This window comes from Phalacrocorax aristotelis, chromosome 6 (genome assembly GCF_949628215.1).
Source record: "Phalacrocorax aristotelis chromosome 6, bGulAri2.1, whole genome shotgun sequence".
NCBI lineage: Eukaryota > Metazoa > Chordata > Aves > Suliformes > Phalacrocoracidae > Phalacrocorax > Phalacrocorax aristotelis.
This window is the reverse complement of record NC_134281.1, coordinates 40,020,659-40,038,439: the sequence shown is the minus strand read 5'-3', so window position 1 is coordinate 40,038,439 and position 17,781 is coordinate 40,020,659. Positions and strand designations below refer to the sequence as shown.

The window sequence follows — 17,781 nt, the reverse complement described above, 5'->3', positions numbered from 1 at the left end:
CTGGTACCAACGTTCTTAAAACTCAAAGGAATTCTATATCAAATAGGATTCATTTTTTTGCTTATGCATCAGCCTTCCATTTGCTATGGTGAGACTTCAACTTTTACATGGCTCCTCAACAGCCCAGCTGTTCCATTTGCACATCAGCATCAAGGTGGCCAAAGGCACGCTCCCTGTGATCTAGAGGAACGGGGAGATGGCTTTTCCTCCAAAATGAAACTAAAAATGTCAGTAGTGATTTTGCTCTAACTGCTCAGGTACCCCATCAGTATGCAGCTCATCCTGCAATACTTCATTTGGAATGAATGTACATGACACGTTAAATGAGACCCAAGTACAACAATCCAGCTGGCAAAAGTTACGTCTTGTCCTGCTGTTGATGCTGGGGAATTCAGTGGCAACAGCTGGGCCATTGCACATGGGTAACTTACCACATGCAAAAGAAAAATGTCTTGCTCAGCCGTACCTTCACAGTGCCCAATCTGGAAAGGCTCCAGTGTTACCATACTCATTTTAGAAGTACTCCATCATAGCAAAATCCAGGCTTGTGGCTACCCACGCTATGTAATGGTGTGCTATAGCAACAAAAAGGCTGCAACTGCACCATTTACTGAAATCTTTGGGTTTAACTGGTACCATTTTAAGCACTTCCTGTAACTCCAAATGTGAGTTCTCCTTGCCCTTTATGAGATCTTAAAAGTTAGCAGATCTTTACTACAGAGGGCTATCCTAACCTCTGCTCTGCAAGCTCAACTTTTGATGTTTGCAGGACAGAAAAGCAATTTTAAATTAAAAACCCACATCCACAAGGCAAAATGAAACTTTAGAAGTTCCACGTTTTGCTCTCTCAGTCATCCACAGTTCTTCTGAGAGACCACTGTTATGACCAGTTGTCACGTCTTGTTATTTAAATGAGTACATGCCTGGATTTAGGAGATAAAACTTCTGTAATTACTGAACACGGCTCAGCAAACTTAAAAGGTCTCCTTCAACTTGTGACGCCTTAGCTCTAGGTAAATGCCAGAAGCTACTCACCACATCCTTCCTCCACCACTGCTATTTTCCTGTGTACTAGACAGTCCAGTAAAATCTGGAGCTTTACAGAGGGTAAAGTCTTTAATGAAAATGCAGGATTTTATTTAAAAAACGACCAATGAAATGCCCTTTGCAGAATAGAGCAGTGTGAGCTTGTCCCCTCAGATTGCATCCCTGCTCAGCGATGCATGTCTACAGTGTGTATATATCCCAAAAAGTATTATGACAGGAGAGTTAAAACTTGATTTTCATGTGTTGAACAGTTTCAGAATCAAACAGCATATTTTGGTCTTTATTCTAACAAATGATACAACCAAAAGTTACTATTAGTGAAGGTAAGTTAAAAACATGGACCAGACAACTAGTAAAATGCAAAAAAAATGACATTGTTTCCATGATAATTACAAATTGTAAGGAAAATAAATGTGAAACTGCAGCATTACAGGAAATTTGTTAATACAGATTAAATAATGCCGTTACCCTTGCGTGAATTACAAATCAAGAACAAATACGTTTTTAAAAACCAGACAGTTGCTTTGAATATCAACTTAACAAGGTGGGTTTCCAGCAAAAATACATCCAGAGTTTTTTGTAACAAATTGTTTCAATAGATAAATCAAGAATTGCAGTAAAGTGAGTACAGTGACTGGAACAGCAGCTCCTTGAAAGGAAAAAGAAAACTCATTCCCTTTGCCATAAATTAAAGCAGTATTTTGGAAGACCAGTAAAAGTTTGGTTAAGAAACAACACTAGGAATTCTTTAGCAAGAATTTATTTCAGTTTACCAAAATTAATGGCTGTCTTTTAATACTCGTTCATAAAAAAAACCTCACAGCCATTGGAGGGGGGGGAAATACGGTGAGATCAGAGAGAAACAATGCCCCAAACACTGAACTGAGGTGAACACAGCCCTGGTACAGAGACTCCCTCTTCCACACACGCCACTCCTGCACCATTGTCAGCTCCACCTTAAAGAACACCACAGTGTCAATGTGCATCTTAATATCGTGATTATTAATAGATAATAATCCCAACCTGTGCAAGCTCCCTTTTCATCCCGCTTATGGTAACTACAGATGATACCATCCACCTCAGCCAGTGTGTCCAAAGGGGTTTTTAGTTACCCAGACATTCTTACATTCCAGGGTATCTTGTTGCAATGGAAGTCCCTACACGTGCACATGTTAAGTGAACAAGCTAAAGCCGACACGCTTCCTGTTGCGCAGCAGCGATGAGACAACCTCTGTAAAACAGCTGTGAATATGTAATCATTCTACAGGGGAATCCTTCCCTTAACACCCAACACGGTCTTAAGGAAAAGGGGAAAAACAGAAATTGAAGTGCTACTAAACAATCCTGTTAGAAAAAATAAATTTCTAAAAGATATCTGAACAGGAGATTGCAAGCGCTAAAGGACACCGGCGCCCACAGCACAGCTGCGGACTAAGGCTCCCTCTATACTAGAAACACTTCACCCATCCACAGCGCGGGCGAAGCTTCTGTGCAGACGCACTCATACCGACAAATATGCACTTTGTGTCAGCACAACACAAAAACCCTTGCAAGCAAAACAAATTACAGTGGATAAAACATTTATATCAGTGTGGACACAGTCACCACTACAGAACTGCACCAGCACAGCTACGCTGCCAGGATCACATCTCTTCACGCCTGTGGATTGCTACAGTTAGGCCAAGACGCGAGTCCCTACGGTAGGCTCAGCCTAACATCCCTCTCACTCATGGGGGTTCCTGCAGCTTGCGACATATCCATCAGTAACCCATGTCCCAAGTGTCCCTATGTTTTAAGTTTCAAAACTCATCAGTAGGAATGTTTCAGACGGAAAACACATCACCAAAATTTGGAAGGAAATGTACCGAGAAACAGTTCACTGAGTCTTACTCCGTGAGGCTGTCACAGGAAGCTGAAAACACTCACTGACTGGAAAGGACAATCTGGTTGGAGTCAGATAATTCAGCTCCATAGAAGGAAGAAAAGAAGTAGGAGGGTATGTTCACCATAATATTGTAAAAAGACTATAGTCAACCAAATCTGTGTCCACTCTTCTCTGCTGACACTCCAAATTAGAGCAAGCCTTAATATAGCAACCCACTATAAAAAGTTTCTGCAAATCTTAAAATGTATCAAAGTTAGTAGTTGTGTAATCATGAAGGTTAAAAAAACCCCACAAAATCTGCAGCCAGAGTCCATGGAAATCACAGAAAACATTTCCACAAACTGCAGCGGGCTTTGAGTCAGACACCTCATTTGCCACCAGAAGACATGGCTGTTCTATAGGCAGATGGAGATATACAGAACCCTGTTTTCATGTGAGGCTACACAAAAACCTTTGTTCTTTGTTGGTTTTTTTGGAAGTCTAGAATCCAGTCCATTGCAGTCACTATATTGCCTGAATCACACAGCTCCAGGTATGTATGCTCCTTCCTATGTCAGCAAGCTCCGTGGTGGTAATTTAGGATAATCAAAAATGCAAAGTAATATGAAACACATGGTTCTTTCCCTGTAATACTGAGAAAAAGGATTTCTAACATTCACCTTATGGAGAAACGTTCTTCTGTTTGCTGAAACTTCCAAGCACCTTGGTACTCCTGTACAGCCCCTGCACTTGCTTCAGTTTGACACCCGGCACAAGACCTGATCCAGCAGCACTACATGAAACATTCTACCCTGCAACGGGCATCTGTAAAAGAGGGCAACAGGAGAAATCTGTATTTCGCCCCACTGACAGCATAATTCAGTCTCTACATACATTCAGCCCTGGTCTCTCACGGTAAGGATCTCAGCTGTTTCTAAGGAGGAGCATGAGGTGGGTGTCAATTTATACCATAGATGTAAAACACTCTAGGAATTCATAATGACTTGGAAGAACAAGTTCTATCATTCCTACTGAATGTTCAACATCTGCTACTGCTACAGTACTTCAAGTCATTACAATTCTGTATTTCCCTTTGCTTTTTTCCCCTATAGTTTTATTTTAGATTTTATTTTGAATTAATAACTCCAGTGTATCGATCACAGTCTGCAAAGTAAACAGTACTCACCTGTCAAACTTGCAGGTTTATAGTGATGCTGGCAGGGGATCAACCTCAGCTTTCTGTTTTGAGTTTATCTGTACTTTGCTGACAGTGATTCACTAGGACTCCACTTACAGAGTGGATACTGTACTTCTCTAGAGCAGCCTCTTTGGGTTTTATACAGACAGATTCCAGGAGTTTTGAAAGAATGTCTGCTTCAGACATGTATTTCCACGTGCTGTCAATGTGCCTGACAAGTCAGCTTTTATTGCCTTGTGATAAGCCATCTCCATTTATCACCTGCATGGTTAGTTAGGTTGGTTACCTCTACTAAGCATTGATGGTACTCTTTATTATAAAGTTTGATGCTTAACTCTATGGGTTTCCAGAAAAAGTTTTAACTACAGTGCACAAAGAATATAATTTTGAAAATATTTACATTTTTTACAATTACACCACAGCACTTTAATCTAAATTTCTTAATACAAACAAATAGCACCATTAGCCTTTTGCACAAGTTCTTTCTAACAAACCAAAAGCTGGATTATTGTCAAATTAGGAGACTGGAACCACTTGGAATGAGAATAAACTCAAAAAGCCAGAGTACTGAACCGCCTACCTATTCAGAATATTAGGAGGAAGGAAAAAAATCTGGAAACATCCTAAGCAGTTGCAAATAAAATCTTCCAGTGTGAGCCTTATTCAGTGTGCACTACAATTAAACTAACTTCAAGAGAGACTTTTTTCTTATATGAAGATTTAATGCTTGAGCTTATTGTTCTAGTAACCCTTTATACGCATCCCATGTTTATGAGTGGCTGCTGAATAGAAATACAAGATAACCTAGTTGATGCTCAACCATTATGGAGCAAGTCTCCTATGTGAATGTGAAAAAAAGAAGAAAAAAAGCGACAATTTCTAGCTAATGAACTCCCAAGCATGCTAATCGACGCAGCATCACGGCCACAGCAGGGACTCCCAAGCCAGTATGGTGAGAGAAGTTAAGTGCAGAGCTAATGAAAAGAAGATTAACAAACAGCTCAGTGAAGAAATTAATGGTTCCGAGAGACACGGATAGCACCACGATGGATTGCACTAAGGTGCTAGAGGAGGTACCTTATTCCCTGCAGAGCAAATGCTATTTCTGAAGTGTATTGCAGTATGAAAATGCAATTGTTTAATGATTACCATTTGGTTCATTCATGTACAGAAAATGCATTCCTTCTAATATACGTTCAACTAACATTCAAATTACTGAACTATACATAATGATACATAGTTTACAATTCATGAAAACAAAGCTTGAAAGAATAGAACATGGCCATCTTAAGTATGGTGGGATGTTTTATAGGGCTAATATCCAGCTAAGACATTTCAACTTTTATGCTAATGGTCCAAGAGTGCTTTTTGTATCACCAAGAAATGTAAAAAATTTAAAAACGAATGATAGTCCTCACAGCTGTTAAGTATTCTCAGGGTCACCGAGGTGTCAGACTACCACGCTTGCAGTACTGGATGTATAAAAGTGTGAACGAACACAGCAGGAGACTTGCTGTAAATCACAAACTAGATTAGATGCCCATTACAGTGAGTATCAGTACATCACTCATTTGATGCATGTTCCCTTTTCTTCTGTATTAAGTTTATCCCTTCCTTTATGACCCACTTTTCTATCTATATCTGTGGGCTATTTGCATCCATTTGCTTTCACTGTGGTACGCTGGTATTGTTATTCACCATTAACCTTCCAGTTTAGTTAGAGATCAGGAAAACGGCTGGGGTCCTCCTTGTAGTCATCAGGAATAGTGAAGATGGATTCATCAAATTCATCATAACGGAACTCCTGAAAAGTCACAGTGGCTGTGATGGTGGGAAATACAGGAATATCTAGAAAGGAAGCAAAACAATATAATGAAGTGCAAAGAAATACAGGCTTAACAATAATTACCATCTGTTACTTAAAGATTTGTAACTTCAGACTTGCTAAAGACGTAGAAGCTTGTTTAGTATTCTATACAATGGCAATTCAAAGCTCTTAAAAAAGGAGGTGGATTAAAGAAAGTTAGTTCAGGATATACCCAGATACCCTTGAGCACAGAAACAATACCCATCTCAATACACCATTCAAAAAACGTTAATAATATCAGTTCAGTGGTTTTCCTTTCTTGAGGCAGACTGATGACATGGAAGCCAAGGTGCTATGAACATACAGATTAATCTGTTCTAATAGAGGACACTGGCCTGAAGGTGATACAAGATGAAACAACCTTGCCTCACGTAGGCTTCAGTTGAGCAAATCTACATGAAAAGATGAACCTTGTAAATGTTTGCTTTAAAATATAACCCTTTTCCAATGCGAATTGAGGTTGAACACTTAAGAGTTATCCTCAGTAAAATTGGCTTGCCCGTGAACTAACTTACTGAGCTAAGCAAAAATCCAATCCTCAATAAACAGAGCTGTGCAAACATGACAGGAGGTAGAATATAGTCTGCTCAGAATTGCCTCGCTTAAACAGTTTACTGGTATGCAAGAAATCCTGTAACGCTTAGAAAAGGTATTATTACTTTTTGGCAGTTCATGCTGTGATAATCTATGTCATGAATAAATTGCTTTATAGAAATATAATAGCTTTGTAACTATTTGTAGGTGAAAAATATATCACCAGTAATCCTTGAGGAAAAAGAAATACAAAAATGCTACAAAATACTTAACTCATTCTCTTCCTGACTAGGATTATGTTCACCTTTCAGCTGCAGATTTCATACCTAATGTTACTTCCACTAACTTAACTACGTCCTCCTGAAATCTACAACAACACATTCCACACTCTTACGTAAGACAAAACTCGACAGAAGTTTTGAACATACTGCACAAATAAGTACACACATTTTGGAAATATGAAGCCACAAGAGTTGTAGTTATCTCACCTAATTTTACAGGAAAGCCTGGTGGAAGCTTCATTTGAACAAATTCTCTAAGTTTGTTAAAGTGCTTGAAGGGTGCAATTACTTCTAAAACATTCAACAATCTGAAAAGGAAAAAAAGACTTCATTGCAAATTCTTGTTTCACAAGCCTTCCCTCTAGAAAAGATAAAAATAACCCAAAGAGCAAAGTGATAAAAAAGCAGTTGAAAAATTATATCATGCTTATAGATCTCTCTCCTTAGAGCTTCAGTATCAGCATCCTCACATTCAGTTCTTAGTAATACATATCGTGTTACCATAGGTGTACAAATAAACATCAAGATACTAGTTTCTTGTCCTCATTGTACTCAAGAGATGGAAGCATGTAATACCACAGCCTCTTCTGCATGGACATAAGGAACCTGACATGGTTTTGCATTAGCTTAGGAGACATAACTTTGTACGAAAACTTGTTAAGGCAAAAACGTTTTAGAATTCTGTAGAATCAGGCACACCAGTATTCTGACAAGTTAGTGATAAACCTGGTCAAAGCTCTGGTCTTATCAAGTATAATAAGCGCTTGGCTCTTCCAATAACAGGCATGCCAGCACTGAGGTCTCTAATTTTGACAGTTTACTTGCTTAACAACGTCACTTCATTCACGGGTTTTAAACTGCCAAATGCCCGTATCTGAAGATATTAAAATTTCTGCAGTTCATCAGCATATTAAAACATTTCCTACATATCAATAACATTCACGGCCAATGATTTTGACATACGATTCAATTCCTAAGGGAAATTCCTGGCTCATAGCTATCGTGGCTTTAAAGGTTTTCTTGCTTTCTTTGCAGACCAGCTCTCTACCCAGATGAGGAGCTCTGTAAGGGAGAGGGGAGAAAGACAAAGTCAGTTTTTCTCTCAGTGAAACCTTGGTTTTAAACGAAGGAAGAGAGACTCAGGTTTGAAAACATCAGTAAAGAATCCCTACAGTAAAACAAATACTTTAAAAGTAAAAGCTGTGCATAGTAAAGATGAGTCAGTAATCATCTTAATTTAGATTACTATGAGTTCTGCTAAACTGGGAAACAAGACAAAAACAGTTAGGGAAATGACTTAAGGAAGATCTCAAAATAATTCCTTATGAACTTTATATTAATAAACACTGTAGAAAGATATGACAACTACCCAGAAATATATACAGCTGATTTCAGATGTTAATTAAAATTGTCTAGATGTGAACAAAGTATCAAGTTGAACTAGAAAAAGGTTCATTTGCTTTCAGCCTGAAATGTGAAACAATCTCAGAGAAAGTGGAAAAGTTACTCTAGTATCACTAGAAGGCAATACTGGAAAACACAGGACAGAAAATTCTGTTATAGGAGAGAAATAGATAACAAAAAGATAACGGGTCTTTTCCTCTTTGCTTTGTATTAGTGAGAAACCTAGATTTCCCATTAAACTCCCTTCAGTTAGTCAGATTATCAAACAAAGCGAAACCTTACATACATATACACACATTTCTGCCCCAACAGTAATAGCTGTTCAGGTATAACCCATTTATTCTGCTTGAATATTCATTTTATCTCAACTACATTAAAAATTAAATTAGTCTAAAAACAACAACAAAAAAAAACCCCAAAACAGATCCATGTGTCTTTTTAGTAAGTCTGTACTGTAATATCATCATATTCCCTGGCAATTCCCTGACTATAGACTAATCTAATATCCTTGGAGAAAGAACTTTTATCTTTGTTACATTATGTGACACACTTAGTACGTGTTTTGGTCTTCCTGCATTCAACAGCTAGACAGCATGCAGTCCTAGAAAATAAATTCAACTGCTTGTGTCTTCTATAAATAAAGCTACTGTAATTAAATTATGGCTGTTCGCTACCTAGTTACGTGCCTAGAGGAGAGTATCTTGCAAAGATGCAGCCAGTACCTAGGGAGATCTGTATGTCCTTGTATTCCAGAAGCACGCATTTTTGTACACTGCCACTGCTACTAGAGTCTCATTAAATCATAAACTTTTATTTTAAACATGGTGAATTGGATTATTTATTACTATCATAAGTAAAGATAAAATTAATTACAGCAACGAATTTGTCAGAAAAATCTTCCTTAAGAAATAAAAAGCCAGCTCAGATGTGCATATTTTCAAACTGCTTACATTTCAAGCCATGGGTATCGGGTAGATGCCCATTCAATATTTCTATCACCAGCTGATGCAATAATACTGTTTACGTACAGGTATCAGCTTCCCAGCCAGCCTAGTGAGGAATGTTAAATATCTGAGCCATCAAACCTAATGCTCCTCTGTCCCCAGAAGACTATAAACAAAAAGCATCCACAAACTAGAGAACACAAAACCAAAACAAAACAGCCACAACCCAAACCCAATAATCTAAAGGTGTCTATGGAAGTTAAAGTCAATAAAACAAAAATACTTACTTTCCATTTTCAGCAGATATGTACTCTTCCCACGTAATTGTATTGGGTGATGGCGGAGTAAGTGACTGCCGTCTGACAGGCTGTTGAGAAAAACAAGTCTTAACTGTTTATCTTTGTAGTCTCTTAGAATTTTGCCATTCAAAAGATACAACTGTAATTCAATTCTACGAAAAACAGCAATATAGTCTATCCAGATTGTAGCTGATTCTTCACTGGGCTTTTCCATCTCCTGCTTTCATAGTCCCCATTTAGGTTTTTGGCCTCAAACTGTATTTTACATAGAAGTCGGCTGTTTTAATATGCCAGTTAATCAGTTAATTCAAGTGTCTGAATGACAAGTAACAAAGCACAAGCTAATACAGAAATAAATTAATCATTTTTAAGAGGCTGTATGCATGTTTCCAGATTATGTCTGGCTCATTCTGAATAGCTCTTGATTTCATGGTGATAATAACAGGCTTAGTCCATTTTAATGAAGCTAAAAGAAAACACAGTTGAAAAGAAAACTAGAAAGGCATTCTAAACAATAAATGTTTTGGTCTAAAAGAAGTTGAAGTGATTTGCCAGAGCCAAACCCATCATCTTTTACTAAGAGACAAATTAAAACTGAAATATCCAATGTAATCACAGAAATTCCTCAATGTGTACACTAACCAGGATAATTCATTAACGTATCACCATGATTATACTGTAGGTCATATTTATTATTTTAAAATTAAGACAATGATTATTTATTATCTTAAATAATATTATTATTAAAGAATGTTTATTTATTATTTTAAAATTACGACAATGAAAATAGAATAAAAACATAATCTATAGATTTTCCTAAATGACTGGTGTGAAAGATCAACCTCCTATGCAAAAATTCACATACTGTGAAGAATTACTTAAGTATACCTCAAAATTTTGTTCCATTAAGTTGCCACCTTTACTCAGGCTCTCCATGATAGCTTTATTTCGAAGAATATCCTCCTCACTGAGATGTTCTCTTCTTTTCCTTGATTCTAATACAAGTCCATTAACCAAGTAGAAATCTGCCAAAAAGTTTCCTACTCTTTCCTGCAAGAAAGGAATTGGACATTAATAACTCACAGAAAACAAAATAAAAACATATAAATTCTCGTATATCCAAATAATTGCACTTCAGTGCAATAACATAACTTCAGGATTCAAATACTATAATTTACACAACCAACCACATGAGCTATCAGTGGGCATCTCAGTAAGATATGTAGAGCACAAATGCATGAACTCCAGCAGGAACAGATCTTTCATATCAATGGAAACTAAGACAAAAGGGTTGTTTAAGAATTCAACAGCAGCCAAGGGAAATCTGACTAAAATTGCCGTCAACAGCAAGCTGTGTTAAAGGATAATTTATGCATGTAGAATATGGTTATGGTATTCAAAAAGAAAGAAGCTCTGCAACACTAGCTCAGATGAAAACTTGCGATGAATGGCGCTACCTGACAGATCCTGATGAAAACAAAACCCCTCAGAGCTAACCACAAGATAGCAATTTGCTACTCAAAGAAGTTATGACAGTGGCTGTTTCCATTTTTTCACAGCTGAGAACTTGTACCTCAGTCAAACTGATAACATGGGAAGGAACACCAAAGGAAGCTTCCCAGAATGCTTCCATCTTACTGCATTTCTGAAATAGGGGTGCACAGAATCCCTACTGCACGCCCTGGAATGAATTTGCAGGGACCATATACTCCTACGAAAGTTATTTTCAGTACAGTCTGTTCTCCCCTCTGCCCAATAGCTACAGTTTGTTATCTTTTTCCAGGCTACTTTTTTGTCAAGAATGCAGTTCATCATATATATTCTGTGTGTTCAAACTAGTGACAGTTGTAGGGGACAGGGGGAGGCATTTTTCCTCCATCCTGAACATCATCATCTTTTACTCCTTATTTCTTCCCAACCACATCATCATAAGGCTGTCTGAACCATTTTGTCTCCAGTAATGCAGTCTGTGAAATTTTCTTTCAGCTTACTGTTTTGTCTTCTCGAAAAAGCCATCCTGTTTGGGCACGTGTGAAGGTAATTGATTTGGTTGATAATGTTGCTGAGTAAATATCACTGCTCATCAAAATGTCAACCTCTTCTTCTGTTTCCATCTCAGATTCCTAGAATACAAATTCCGAAATACTAAATAGGACTTATTATTACTCTTTAATATTATTATTACTTTCTCTAACGAACAACAACAACAACAACAACAAAATCAGTAAACCTTTTTCTTTGGAACTTTTCCCAGAACTAGCATTTCCTGAATTTTCACAGTTTCATAGAAGCTCTGGCCAAATGGTCATCAAACAGTTTAATCTTAAATATTAATGCAAATAGATCATCTAAGTGTGATTTATCCAGCAGCTGAGCTGCCACACCCTTTCTACAGGCAAAGATCCATACGATTAAGTCATTGGTGGATAAAGCTATAATTAAAAACTTGACTAAATACAAGGAGGCCAATGAGTCATACCCTTGCACTGTTAACTACTAAAGTGGCCACAGAGTGACTAAACGGATGCAAAGCAGTGGCAAGTTGGAAAACCCATCTGAGAACACCTAAATTAAGCACACTGGAAAGATTAAAAGTACCACGCATCATAACTTAACACATATTTGCCTATTCAGAATGATAGATTTTTCCAAAAGATTCACATTCTAACTTTTTCCTCATTTAGAAGTCTGCATTCAAAAGCACTGTTTTTCATAACAAAATTTTATGTCACCTATACAGCTTAAGTTATAACAACTGAACAATTATTTGGTTTGCATTTATTTGGAGCTTGTTTGGATCTTTTTGAGGGGCACATTTTTTTTATTAATGTTAAGTCAGACTTCTGACATGAAGTAAAAGCTTGAGGTATTTCACACCCTACATTCACACAGATCTTTACCTCATGATGTATTCGCTGGTAAACTTTTTGTTCATTGTCTAAAACTACAAAAGATTCAGAGGGTGCGGCATCACCATTAAAAATGAAGCTTAAATCCCCTCGTTGGCACTTCCTGTCGGTAAAGTCTATGAGAGTTGTATCCAGCCTGCAAAAATATATCAATACTTTAAAAGAAGTTACCTATATACACTCAAATACACTAGTAAGTTCAGTTTGTAAGCAGAAGCTTTTCTTTTCTATTATTTACAATCAAACACACTAAGGCCTACGTTTTCATGGGATATTTCATAAATGAAGCCCAGATGCAGAAATTTAAAAAAATGCTATTAATAAGTTTCACATCATATCACCTCTACCATTATAAATGCATTCTAAACTATTCTTATGCTAACTTCATATGAAAATGTAAAGTTTTCTTCAGAAAAACATTATTTCAAAACTGCCAGTGTGAGGAAGTGGCAGAATTTATATAGCCGGTATGTGCTACACATTGAGAAATACAACTGCTCAATCCTATTCTGCAAGAAGCAGCCACTGATTTGAATAACAATGTTAGGACATGACCCAAACTATGAGGAGGACTAAGAAACAGACTGATTTTTTTTTTTTTTACACTTATTTTAGCTGCTATTCCTACTTTTTCCCCTCACTAACACAAAAGAAATGCTTCTGCTGGCCTGAATAACTAGAAGATGGAACCAAGGACCAAGATCTCTCTAGCAATTCATATCCATTATTGCTAGAATACTTACTTCTTTAGCAAAGATGGCTAAAGAACCTGAATTTAGTCACCACTTCATCTCTAAGGGGTGATTGCTATTAAGCAATCATCATATATTGGCCTCTGATTTCAAGAAAGAATCTGTAGCTACCTCCTCTCAGTGCCAGTCTTGTAACTCCCAGTCTAGTACAAGCAGAGCACACAGAAATGAGAAGGGAAAAAAATGGTCTCAAACTCAAATTGGACCTAAAGAGTGAGTCCACACGCCTATGCTGACAGCTTTAATAGAACAAAATTTTCTACAGATTGAATCTTCTGAATCATATTCTTGACTTTTGGTTTGTTTTAAACTTTGGAACCTAAAGAAAAAGACAGAAAAGACATTTGAATCCAAAAACCCCAACTAAACCAGTTAAAAGCTGAGCTTGGAAAGACTCCTGGAAGCATTCTATTGAGTGTGTGAATCCATCACATTATGTAGTAAAAAAAAGTGGTATAGTTTCTCATTTTAAAATGCTTAGACTGGAGCAGCAACATTTCTCCATAAAGTACTGAAAGCTCATTTATCTGAAATGGTGTTAAAAGTATCAAATGCTTACTTTCCAGTTAATCATTGTAATTTCTGGTAGATAAAGCCTCATACAGCTTAACTGCTTTTGCTTTACATTTTAAGTGACTCAGGAACTGAAGTTAAACTCAGATCAATAGGTAAAAAAAGACAGTCTGAAGTTCAAACCACTTCTTGCCTCTAAATGCCAATGTACAAACACAACCTTGTTTCGCAAATGTTTGCAGGCTCCTCAGTGATTTCTTTCTGACCACACTGGAACCCAGTGTTTTCACTAACATGCAGATATTTATGACTTAGAAAACACATACCGTGAAATCAGTACTTACCTGATATTTATACCTTGTTTGTGTATTTTACATGCATCAGAAGGCAGAATTCGGGAAAGTAAAGGCACTAAAGGTAGTGAGAGAATGCAGTTAGGATTTGGAGTTTCCTCTGCAAAATATTTCTATTAGAAATATATATCAGGTTGAATCTTGATGTATTTTAATACAAATACAGCATACCCATTTTTCATCATAATCTCAATACAAATACAACTGACTAATACCAGGGTCATTTCTACTCAATAACTGCAAAACTGACCTGTAATTGTACAGACTACTCTCAGCATCAGGACATAATTTAAAATGTCCTCAGCCACAGCTAAATAATTTATAAATTCTAATAACTCATCTTCTAGCTGTTTGAAAATTTAATTCTATGATTTGATAGTTTACTTACATATACACCAACTGAAAGCCTAGCTACAACTAAAGTAGAACACCCACACACAGAAAAAAAAATCCAACCCACTAAGCTTAAAACATGAAGCAAACATTGAACCACCAGTGGAACTGAGAGTCAGTATAGTATTATGAGATGGATATATGAGACTGCAGCCATCCTTATTCTAAAAAAGACCATTTACTTTATAGCAATAAAACCAATTCAACACAATGGCATTTCAACACTTTGAAAATGAACTGCAAAGAATTAAGACTACCTGTAAAACATAATTGGCCTATAGGACCAATAATTAGGACAGAGACACTGCCCAGAGCACCTTTTTCCCCTCAAGAAAGAGAATATATAGAAAAAACTAAATAATGTAAATAGAGGCAGGCACAGTAAGACTCCTGAAGAAGAGGACCCCTAGAAGCTGGCTTTACCTCTGACATCACTTTTTCCATGTGACGGCTGAATGCCATCATCATACTCTGCAAGTCAGGAGGCAGTCTCATCACCAGGCAATGGCTTATCTTACTCCATGCCTTGCTCTACTCTCTTTTTTATTCTGACTCTTCCATGAAAAAGTGCGCTCATTAATTGCACAGCACACAGTAGGCCACCTAAAAAAATGAGGTGTCTGTTCCGTATCTGTTCAATGTTTGATGGCAGCCTGGATGCTCATTCCTCCTCTGAATATTGGAAGAGCCATATAGTGTTGCAAATGCTTGGACTATGCCTATATGAAAGTATATAAAATTACTAACTTAAATTTCAACCAGAAGTATCACTTCTGATATTTTGACATTATTCAGACATGTTGATCATTGTTAATGCATTTTTTCTAATTTATTTAGATTTTTCTTCTACAGGTAAGGAGGTGGAAATTGAGAAAACACTAAACATTATACAGTCACTTGAAAGAAACATTAAGCTAGGGTTTGAACAACCTACCACATAGTTGCACTTAACTGACAGTCACCATTCAGAGTACAGGCTGAAATTCAGGAAATCAAATGCCCCAAGTCCAGTTACTCAACTAAACTGTTCAAACCACTGCTCTATAATGACACCAATCTACTGCATAGAGACATTTTAATATTTTACTCTTCTAATAATCATTTTCTTAAACAACAGCTTGTTCACCCCCATATTGTGTCATTGGATTACAGAATAGAATTCAGGTCCAAAAACGAATAAGCAAAAATAATTCAGCAAAAAAGTTGTCTGTCCTTTCTTTATAACTTAGATCTTGAGGACTGGATTGTGAACTTCCCAACATGCAAACTAGAAGAGAATTTAAGCTTGAGAGAACAAGCATCCTGAAGACTGATTATATTATCTCCCTGTGAAAGGAATATGCAATTGCTTACCCCAACTTTGAAAATCCCAGTGAAGCTCTAGATAGAAGTCACCTAGCTGAGATGAAAAGAAGGATATCTTAACAAGCTTTTTAGTCTAAATGACAACTGTGAAATTTACTGAAAGACAGGCAGAAGTTGTGTTTTGCCAAATAAAACGTTTTCTCTAATGTATTTTAACTTATACTGAACTTAAACATCTCTGAAGCTTTAACGAGAGTAGAATCAATAACGACAAAATTACATAACTCATTTGAACTACCCGTTTTTAATGAATTTTTTAATTAATAATTTACACCACTATTAAGCCATGGACTGTAAAAGATTTATTGTAAATATGTGAAAAGATCTATGGAGCTCTTTGCTTGCTTTCATTGATCACATCCAACCCTACGGAATTGTTTGTTCTGGCTTAAATTAGTGAGTCAAGTTTCAACTAGGAGTATTCACATACACAAGTTTCAATGTGCCTTCTGGAAATATGCTTAAGTCATTATATAAAAATTCCTCTACCTCCATAAACACGTGCCAGCCAACTCCTTTAAACTGTATGCAGAGCAAAAGCAAAGTAAGGGGTGGCTGGACTAAAATTAGCAAGTATTGCTAATACACTGAGGTAGCCACATACTTCCACTCCACACAAGAAGAAAAACACGCAACTCTAGGCCAGGCTTTGTACCAGCAGGAATAAGGAACAGCAGAGCTGGTTTAGTAAGGCTGTGTCTGTGCTCTGTTTGCTCTCACACAAAAGAACTGAAAGCTTTTCACTTCTAGACAGACAGGAGGGTTTGCGGTTTTTTTTACCTTGGATCGATGAGAAACGTAGGAACATTGGTAGACCATATTCATAGAGTGTATCACTGACACAGTTTAACTCAACTTTTCTGATGTATGGATTAATTAACAAGATAAATGTTTGTTTTTCTACAAACCTATCCACATTTTACCACTTGGCTGGGCAAGAGAATCTCACCCCACCTAAAGGAAAATAAACACCTGCGTTTTATAACCAGTTTTAACACACTAGCAGCGGTTTGAAACGGAGGAAACTGAGCTTTTCTTCTTGGTTTCCCTCAAGCGAAGAATGTTTCACTGGCTCAAGAAGAATTGGCTGCTGCACGTAGATGGAGAATTCAACCAAAAATCTCTTTCATTACTAAGCAAGAAAAAACCTGTCAATCATGATTGGTGACTAAACAAAATTAGTAATTATTCACCAAAACAAAAGGTTTAAGAAAGCTTTAAAATCCTAATGAAATAAATACAGATTAAAAATATATTCTTTAACTTTTAGATTGCCAAGATGACTAGCGGGTCTGTCTTGCATAAACCTTTCTATTTCAATTTCCAGAAGCTGAGAAGGAAGTATTATCTTAAAAATACACATAATTCTGTGACCCCCTTAAAAAGGGTGCTATAAGCCAAAACTGCTATTAAAAGCAAGAGATTTGTAAAAGCAAGTAAAGAACTTTTTTTACAGTTTGCCAGAGCATCCATACTAAGAACATAAGCCACTGCTTTCCATCACAATCTGGTTTTGTCAACATAACTGCATTGAACTTACCTCTTTCAGGGCTTTTAATAATCGAGGTCGCTTTTCTTCAACACTTTCCCTGGACTGCTGTTTAAGCTTCCTTAGGAGTGCTGTAACTAAACAGAAATTAACTATAAAGTAAATCTATTCTATTTGCTTGTTAATTACAGTTTAGTGTCATTATTTGACACTTTAAAAAAGAAAAAGCAATGCAAACGTAACATTTCATCAGACTTTGGAGAGATTAACTTCAAGTTATAGTACATAGACGTAGCTTACTCTGATTACAACAGGAAGAAAAGCCTCAATAATTGTTTATGATATAAAGCATATAATCATGTCAAGAGATCTTTTACACACATTTTAGTACTAACATGTGGGTACACGTGTATTATTGAACATGAGCCTATAGCTTGTGTAACATCTACTCCCACTGAGAAAATTCTTCAGTAGTGAGGAGCTGACATGCAGAACGTTCTTAGTGTATTACAAACTAGTGCATCAATATACTAATAATATATTTATATATATAATATATGGTGACCTTT

The 17,781-nt window shown here is 36.8% G+C and overlaps 1 protein-coding gene across 1 annotated transcript in view; it reads right to left on the bottom strand.

Annotated features, from left to right (window-relative positions):
• Positions 1–1,298: 1,298 nt before the first annotated feature.
• ANKRD13C (ankyrin repeat domain 13C) overlaps positions 1,299–17,781 on the bottom strand; it is a 28,755-nt gene continuing 12,272 nt past the window's right edge. Inside the window, exons 4-14 of the mRNA XM_075097289.1 lie at positions 17,264–17,349; positions 15,712–15,757; positions 13,957–14,023; positions 12,339–12,483; positions 11,430–11,561; positions 10,327–10,488; positions 9,427–9,506; positions 7,755–7,853; positions 6,999–7,099; positions 5,808–5,957; positions 1,299–3,736 (exon numbers count right to left, since the gene is read on the bottom strand). Of these exons, the coding sequence (XP_074953390.1) occupies positions 5,827–5,957; positions 6,999–7,099; positions 7,755–7,853; positions 9,427–9,506; positions 10,327–10,488; positions 11,430–11,561; positions 12,339–12,483; positions 13,957–14,023; positions 15,712–15,757; positions 17,264–17,349 (1,049 nt within the window). The 3' untranslated portion in view covers positions 1,299–3,736; positions 5,808–5,826. The remainder of the gene's footprint in view (positions 3,737–5,807; positions 5,958–6,998; positions 7,100–7,754; positions 7,854–9,426; positions 9,507–10,326; positions 10,489–11,429; positions 11,562–12,338; positions 12,484–13,956; positions 14,024–15,711; positions 15,758–17,263; positions 17,350–17,781) is intronic.